This window comes from Cinclus cinclus, chromosome 3 (genome assembly GCF_963662255.1).
Source record: "Cinclus cinclus chromosome 3, bCinCin1.1, whole genome shotgun sequence".
Lineage (NCBI taxonomy): Eukaryota > Metazoa > Chordata > Aves > Passeriformes > Cinclidae > Cinclus > Cinclus cinclus.
In genome coordinates this window covers 5,843,856-5,852,265 of record NC_085048.1, presented here as the reverse complement: position 1 = coordinate 5,852,265, position 8,410 = coordinate 5,843,856, and the positions used below count along the sequence as shown (strand labels likewise).

Here is an 8,410-nt window from a genome sequence, read left to right as displayed (position 1 = left end):
AGAAGCAAAGGCCTACAGACATCAGTAGACCAAGATGATCCACAGTGCAAGATGCTTTTGTGAATCAGGTAGGATCAAGACTATTTATTCCCTGACATAGGTACTTACCCTGAATATGGGTAATTGCTGCCATTGCAGTAACTTTAAACATTGCATTGATTTAGAGTACTGGTATATTTAAACATATTCTTCAGATGTTTTTATTTTTAATTTGAGATCAGATAAGTAGAAATACAGAGAGAGGTTGAAGCATGTCTAGCTCTTAAGGAAATTGTTTACAATATATCTCTAAGGATGCACTCCTGTAGCCATCTGCTTCTTCCATTCACCTAAATATCACACTGCAGATCCACCTGCGGTCTGCCAGTGCCTTTGCAAGTGCTTGGAGGCACCAAACAGGCAGGGCACACTACTGCTTCCCCTTCTTTTTCCTGTTTTTCTTTTGAATAGAGGCCGTGCACTTCTCCCAAAAACATGGTGGATTTTTCTGAAGCTCTTCTTTCTTGAGTTCCCAGTCTTCATCTCTCTGGTCTAAGGGAATTTTCCTCAGTGCAGCTTTCCTGTGGTAGTTCCTACTCTCCACTTCTGCTCTGGGAGAGAAACCAAGAGTGAGCACAGCACACACACATCTCCATTCACAGGGGCTCATCTACAGGGTCAGGGGCTGTGTCTTGCTCTGGCCAAAACCCTTCTGCCACCAACATTTGAGAAAACTCCTCAGTGTGTCCAGCATGCTGCAGCCCCAACCTCCCCTCACAGGGAACCCCTGGACCACAGCACTGCCTGGATTCAGACATGGAGACATGGACATTCCAAGTGTAGATCTTGCCCATGAGAAGGCAAACTCTTTCTTCCTCCTGCAGGGCTCTGAGTTTTTAAGCACTAAGGATTCTGGAATGTCTGTCAGAAACACTATCCAATATCAGGAAAAATCTTTTTTTTTTTTTTTCTGTAATAGAGCATTTCTGTCACTTGAGTGCAATGCTGTTTCAGCTGAGAGCACAGAGCAAAGCCAGCAGTTCCATGTTGATGGATCACATCACATGGGCTTTTTGTATCATAGAATCACAGAATGGTTTGGATTGGAAGGAATCCTAGACATCATCTCATTCCATACCTCCCTGCCATGGACAGGGACACTTCCCTTAGACCAGGTGCTCAAATCTCCACCCTGCCTGGCTTTGAACCCTTCCAAGGATGGTGCATCCACAGCTTGTCTGGGCAATCTGTTCCAGGGCCTCACCACCCTCACAGTCAAAAATTTATTCCTAATATACCTAATCCTACCTACCTAAGCCATTCCCCCTTGTCCATCCCCTTGTCCAAAATTCCTCTCCAGCTCTCTTGTAGGCTCTCTTCAGGTACTGAGAGGTGCTTTAAGGTCTCCACAGAGCTTATGTTTGAAAGTGGTGGTTGATGCCCCATGGCTGCTGGTGTTTAAAAGGCATTTAGAAAATGCCCTTCATAAGATGCTTTAACTTCTGGTCAATCCTGAAGTGGCCAGGCCACAGGACTAGTAGGTCCCTTCAACTGAACTACCCTATTGTCTTCTATTAAGTATCTGCTACCTAGGGCAAGAAAGGTCTTTCTATAGACTTTTGAATATAAACCTATATATTTATTTATTTATTGTTTTACACATGAGTATATATATGCCCTGGTCTTAGCTAGAAGGACTCTGGTACAGTTTTGAGACCTGGCACTTTGCAAAGAGGCTGGCAGCAGACATGGGCTGAGGGTCTCTGCCACTCGTGGCAGGTCTCATAGCATCCAGAATAATGCCCTTCTCACGCAAACCAAATCTGATGCAAAATATGCATTTGCTATTCCAAAGCAGTTGTTTTGAAAGCAGCTGTTTCCTAACTTTTGCATGTTCATGCAAACCTCAGTGAGTGGTACTGATACTTGGCAGGGGAATATTCCTAATATTTGCACGTCAATAATGTTTCCATGTTGATATACGTAATATTTCCATGTGGCTGCAGTCCTTGGCACAAGTCAGTGGCCCAGCCTGGGTAGGCAGGCAGTTCATGCAGCTGGCAACACCTGGGACCAACAAACAGCATGCAAGGGTCATGGTGGTGCTGGAGGGGACTGAATTTGGATGCTCATAGGCTGGTGTAGATATGTACATCAGCCCTGCATTTGGTACAGACCTTCAGACGGTTTTAAAAATTACCTTTTCTCTCTTTTTGCATGACAGGTAAATATCCAAAGCTGACAGGGATGCTGTGTAACAAAATGTACTTCATATTTATATCCCATACACACCACTGAGTGGAGGGCAGAGCTGCTCTGTGCTTCACAGTATTTTGTGCAAACGCTCTTAATTCTCTGTCTGGTGGATAGCACATACAGTACTGCCCTGTTCCCTTTGGGACTGCCTGACTCTGGACCTCACCTCTGGAACCTGCTGCACATCTGAAGGAACAGATGATAATCGAGATTACACTACAAGTGACAACCATTCCTCTTAGTTTACTCCAAGTTTGCTGATGTGAGGTGGTGAGGCCAGTGTGTGAGGGTGAAAGCATCCATTGTGGTCATAAATTATAGTGGCTGGTCTTAAAAAGTATTCCTCTGTCTCAGTGATAAACTCTTGGCTGCCCACAGGCTGGGGTATGGCTGTAAGGTGCTCATACAGACTTTGTGTGTCTTATAAAATGTTCTAGACTGGCCATTTGAAGCATCTTCCTAGTCATTAGATCTCCCATCCACGCTGAGCCACGCAGCTGTGGGGTGAGTCAAGCCAGCAGGTGGTTCTGAAAGACAAGTTTTCCACCTTAAATCAGTCATTCACCTCAGAAAGACCTTCATCATCTGACCTGAGTCACCATAGGCTGTTGCTAAGGTGTCTCAGACCAGGATGTCAATCATTCTGTCAATCATTCTCCCAGTCACCTCGGCCTGCCATGGGCATTTCCCTTTGACATCATCCAGGCAATTCCCCTACCCCTGCTGTCAGCTCACTCCCATGGCTGTGGAGAACATCCAAGGGCACAGCAAATGCTACAGACTTGGCAGGAATTACTGGTGAGATTAGTGCAAAAAGGACAACATTGAATAGGCAAGTAATTGCTATAAATTATTCATCCAGGGGCAGAGGTCTGCAGACTTTCACCCTCTAGGTTAGACAATATTTACCTGTTCTGGTACAGAAACTAAGTATATCAAGAGCTGAGAACAGCATAAAGTGAATCTCCACTGGAAAAGGAAAAATCTCCATTCTCAAAGGTCTGGCAGACCTGAGCTTTTAGTACTTTAGTAAAAAAATCCGATTTGCAAAGCTTGATTATCAGCTGCTGCTTGCCTAAATGCCTTTAATCTGAAGATCTGAGGGTAAGAAGGGCTGATACATCTGTGTGGAAGCAAAATGGTGAATAGTGAGGGATTGCAGCATGTTAGCTTCAAAACCAGAAAGACTTTATCTCTAAAATGGTCTGGATGCCCCATTCTGGCAGTGTTCAGCTTCATCACATTGAACGGGGCTTTGAGCAACCTGGTCTAGTGGAAGGGGTCCCTGTCAAAGGCAAGGGGTTGGAATGACATGAGCTTTAAGGTCCCTTCCAGCCATTCTATGATTCTGTGTTGGGTGGGCAGGTAAAATACATAGCTATCAGCAGCTTCTGTAACAGCCAGAGCTTGGAAACCAGAGCTTGTGGCTTCCCTAAAAAGTTTTCTGGGCTTTGTACAGAGGGATTTTGCAGAGTTTGCTTGTCTTTTCCTATGGAAGGACTCTCAGGCTGTGTCAAGATGAGGTGGGCATGGGGCATTTCAGCAGGAACCAACAAGCTGTAGAAGTACAGCACAAGGACAGCAATACCTACAGAAGGGTTTATATGGATTAATGGAAAGTGGCATTTGTAAGGCAGTGGCCTCCTCAGATATTTGCCTGCCATCATGCCTGATTTTGAACTTGGCAGCTTGCGTGCTGCACTGGCAAGCTGGAGACTTTGAGTTGGATAAATGCCTATTAAAAAAAATGCATGGGATATACATGGTACCAAAGCAGTCTTGAGAATGTGAAAATGGTAAAAGAGATGCCAGTGAAGGATGATGGTGTGACTGTAAAGCCACAGAAAAACCTAGGGAGAAAACACTTTTGGGAGCTCTCAGCACTCCAGGGTCTGGCATGTATAGCTTTCATTGGCAGTGTATATAAGTAAAGTAGTGTTGGGACTGTGGCTTGCACTGAACAAGCTGGTTGGTCCTCTGGTGATCTGTCCCACTGCTTAGAGAGATGCAGGATGGGACACACCTCAAAACTCTGCAGTAAAGCATCCTGATCCAGGGAAACACCTTTGCAAGGATGAAAATACCCGTGAGCTGAGACAATGGCTGAGAAACAGGAATGGTAATAGGGAACCATTAAAAAGCATATTTCTTATGGCATATGCTGCCACAGTGCTAACGGTAAGCAATTAAGGCAACAAGGATTTTCCCAAAATTTGGAAGTAATCTGTGACCATTTCATTAAGTGGTCTAATTTTCAATGATTATGTAAAAAGTAGGGTTGCTTTTTTTCCTTTATTATAAGAAAAGCCAAATGATATACACAGAAATATATATATACATACACACACACCTGAAGGCTGAGGGCTGTTCCTACACAACTCAAACTGTGTATTTGCTATTCACCACTGCAAGGGGTTAACACTTATCAGCTGTTGCTTTCATTTCTGTTTCTCAATAAGGGCTCTGCAACATCGTTACAAAAACAATGATGTCATGAAGTGGTAACGATTTTGAAAACATACCAAGGGAAACCGCAGGAGGCGGGGGAATAAAGGAATGTCTTCTCACGGCTTCCCCGTGACAGGCCCGTGTTTGCTCATCCACTACAGCTTGTGCATCAGGGCTTTAGCAGGCTTTGGGTGGGAAGATAAGTAACACACTGTGTTTGTTCCGATCCTCTGTGGAGCAATGAGATTAATTTTCACTGGAGCCGCAGCAGGACCTGCCACCGCTACTCACTTTTCCAAGAATTTGGAGCACTCCTGGTGTCCGTAGATCTCCGCGAGCCTCCGGGGAGTGTCTCCGAAGAGGTCGGCGGCATCCATAGCAGCGTGCAGGGAGTGGAGGGCGCGGAGCACCCGCAGCTTCCCCGCCTCGGCAGCGAAGTGAGCCGCGGTCCAGCCCACATCGCTCCGCAGGCAGGGCCGGGCACCGTGATCCACCAGGAGCCTGACCAGGTCCGACCGCCCTGGCAACGCACAGCAAAACCACCAGAGAACACGCTTCAGAGTTCTTACCTTCAGGATGCAGAAGGCGGGCACACGCAGCTGGTCATAATTCCCTCCGTCACGGATTTCACCCACCTGACTATTTGGTTTATCATCTAAATGATACTGAATAGGAAATGTGGGTTGTTTTCTCCCAGGCTAGACTGTTTCCAGAAGAAATTTACAAGAAAAACAACAACCAAACCAAAAAGCTTTCTAATTTCTGAACAGCACATTTCAATTAGTCATTGGCCAGTTGGCTATTTCATTGCTTCATTTTGGTTTTTAGTTCAATTGCAAAACAAAATTTAAACATTGAGAATGTGAAAACCTGTGAACAGCTTTACTAAAACAAAGGTTTTTGGGATAGCAGGTAGAGAAACTACTTCTTTTTCATTCACCTTCATATTTTTCTAACCAGTGGAATTACTTAAAGAAGAAAAAAAAGTTATTTCTACACCACTTCACACTGCCTTGACTGAGATAGACTTGCAGATCTCATCTAGGCTCCATCAGCTTCTCACCATTTTTATTAACTAGCTCAGTCCCCTTCGCTGATGTTTGAATGCCTGATAATCATCAGGACAAAAGAAAAACATGGTCTTAAGTGTAAAACAGGAAATCGCACACTCGATTTCTGAGCAAAGACAGGTGCGATGACATGAGATCCCAACAAACACTGTAGCATGGAGGAGAGTAGAGGTCCCCTTTCCCATTTTACACGGTGTATAATTACACAGTATATATTGTTGCATCATCTCTTTTTCGGGCTGCAAAGGGATATTTGACTTTACCAGACACTTCTGAAGGTGAAGGACCAAATGGGAGCTGCAAACAGCTCTGGTCCTGCACTGTTCATTGAAGCAGGTGAGATATAAAGGGAGAACAAAGTAAAACACAGTTACTATTTTGTTCTATTTGGTTTGATAAATACCTGGTGTAAATACAGTGGGTTTGACTTCCTGGTCTTTCCCACAGGTGTGCATGAGACATAAACTCATGGAGTCATCTCTTAGAAAAATAATGGGGAACAGCAGCCATTCCCTATGTGCACATCATGTAAATTTCAAATTGTTGTGTGATGGAATAAAAAAAAAACCTAAAAATTATTTCAACAGCAGCCCCATAAACCATTTAGTAGGCAAAGTTCCCATTTAAATGGATATTTAACCTTTGCTCATTAGGGTCAAAATTACCAGATACAAGCTGAGATTTTGCCAGCCTAGATACAATTATAGGTGATCAACATCACCTTTTATGATGTCCATTCACAGAGGTAACAGAGCTGGGGGTGCCCTTACCTTTGGCAGCAGCCCAATGCAGGGGGGTCCTGTCATGCCAGTCAGCATCCTTCTGGTTTGGGTCGCAGTGACCTGCCTTCAAAATCTTTTTCACCAGGTCGTAGTCACCCACAGCCACGGCTTCATGGAGCTCTGTCATGCTGTACTCTTCAGGAAGGAGCCTGGTAACAGAGGGATGGTCGTTTAGTGGGTGTTCACTGATGTATCAGCTCCTCTCAGCAGTTTTAATAAGTCAAGCAGTACTTGGATTAAAAATGAGACAGGCACTGTGAGAAAACAAGATTTGTCCAAAAATAGGGGGAAAGGAATGACAGAGGCAAAAAAAAAAAATATATATATATATATATATAATTTATCTTCACACTGGTGATCACAGGCTCATGGTGACGTTTGGTCTGTAGACACAGAAACCTACAGTGAAGTGCAGTCCTTTTTATATAAAGGACTTGTAGCTAAAGCCACATTGAACATTTGCCGTGGGTTTGTTGTGATCACTAGCCATGGGAACTAGCTCCTCCCTTGCCAGTGCTGCAGGTCTCTTACTGCTAGCATTTTATTGCAATGACAGAAACATCTATGCAAGCATTCTCTGATGTTCTTTGGTGAAAATTATAAAAAGGGATAATAATAATTAAGCTTATTTAAAAAAATAAAAGAGATGTTAGGGCAAGGAGGAATGGTCTTAAACTAAGATTCATGGCCTGTTTCACACCTGGGTGGTTGGACAGTATAGATAAGATCCAGAAGAAAGACCCATACTTGTCTTCTACTGAGTTTAACTCCTGCACATCTGGGAAAATCTGAATATATTAAAAAGAAAATTAAATTTTGGACTTCCTAGTGGGCCAAAGAAGTATCATGGGATCTCTGTTACTCTAACCACCTGTGTACTGCTTCCTCCTCCTCATTGTTTCTCACTAACCTTGAAGAACCTGTTCCTTTAGATTAAAAAGAGACCTTCTGACTTGTTCTCCAACACCTTTCAACAGCATCAATCTATCCCGAAATGTCAAACCTTGATGCCTCCAGCCCATCACTGAAATGAGGGCTAGACAGCAGTACAGGGGGGAAAAAAAATCTTGGACCTTTTCATAGAATATACACCCAGAGGGAAGGGAAGCTGCTGATCCCAAGGCAGGAGCTCAGCAGTTCTCCAAGGGCACAGTCCACAGAGGTAACTTCATAAGCAACTTAAACCAAGCCAAATTCTACCTCCCCTGCTGCCTCCCTTTGCTAGCACTGAAGCTCACAGGGGCATTTCACAGCTGTTATCTCTCACAAAATTAATCTTTTATTACCGGTGCTGTTTTCCAGGTGAATGCCCTGAATTCAGCGTTACTGAGGGAGCAAACGCCAGGGCTGTGCAAAGGGGGGTGAGCACATATCTGCCCCAAAAAATCCACTTTCAGCCACCCTAGATGTTGTACCCAAAAATGAGATCCGCCTCCCTAGACTGTGGTTATCCCCTTCTCATAAGGACAAAGGCAAAGATGTGTATTTTTACAGCACAAACTTGAGCCAAAGCGCCATCCCTCGCCGCTCACCCGACCACAGGCACTGCGGCTCCTCCGCGGGGTGTTGCAACCCATCCGGGGGAATTTTCTCGTGGGGTTCCTGCTGCTCGACCCAGCCCCAGCCGGGAGATCCAGAATTCACACACAAGGAGCCCACACATGACCCTGTCCCTGCCATACCGGGGCACGGCCCAGCACCTCGGCGGCCGCGGGCTCCGCTACCAGGCGCAGGGTTTGTTGGGCATGGCTCCATGCCAGAAACTTGTTTTCCAGGCGCAGGGAAGATTTCCTCCAGAAAGATTGTCTCAGCTTGTAAAGTAAGGCAAAGTTTGGTCCCTCCCCTTCGGGGAGAGCCGGGCAGTCGCTGTGCCTG

The 8,410-nt window shown here is 44.9% G+C and overlaps 1 protein-coding gene across 1 annotated transcript; it reads right to left on the bottom strand.

The window, feature by feature from the left end:
* Window positions 1–409: 409 nt before the first annotated feature.
* On the bottom strand, window positions 410–8,112 carry ANKRD66 (ankyrin repeat domain 66). The gene is made up of 4 exons (XM_062488420.1): window positions 8,033–8,112; window positions 6,524–6,684; window positions 4,975–5,203; window positions 410–590 (listed from the first exon to the last, which is right to left on the bottom strand). The coding sequence occupies exons 1-4, from the start codon at window positions 8,110–8,112 to the stop codon at window positions 410–412; spliced, it is 651 nt and encodes a 216-aa protein (XP_062344404.1).
* Between the last annotated feature and the right edge of the window lie 298 nt (window positions 8,113–8,410).

Bases quoted from the DNA above. Each gene is read 5' to 3' on its own strand.
- ANKRD66 (XM_062488420.1), bottom strand. From the start codon at position 8,112: ATGGGTTGCAACACCCCGCGGAGGAGCCGCAGTGCCTGTGGTCGGGTG. The intron at 5,204-6,523 runs GTAAGGGCACCC...GTGCGTTGCCAG, and splicing joins GCATTGGGCTGCTGCCAAAG to GGCGGTCGGACCTGGTCAGG. The intron at 591-4,974 runs GTGAGTAGCGGT...TTTCTCTCCCAG, and splicing joins TGCTCCAAATTCTTGGAAAA to AGCAGAAGTGGAGAGTAGGA.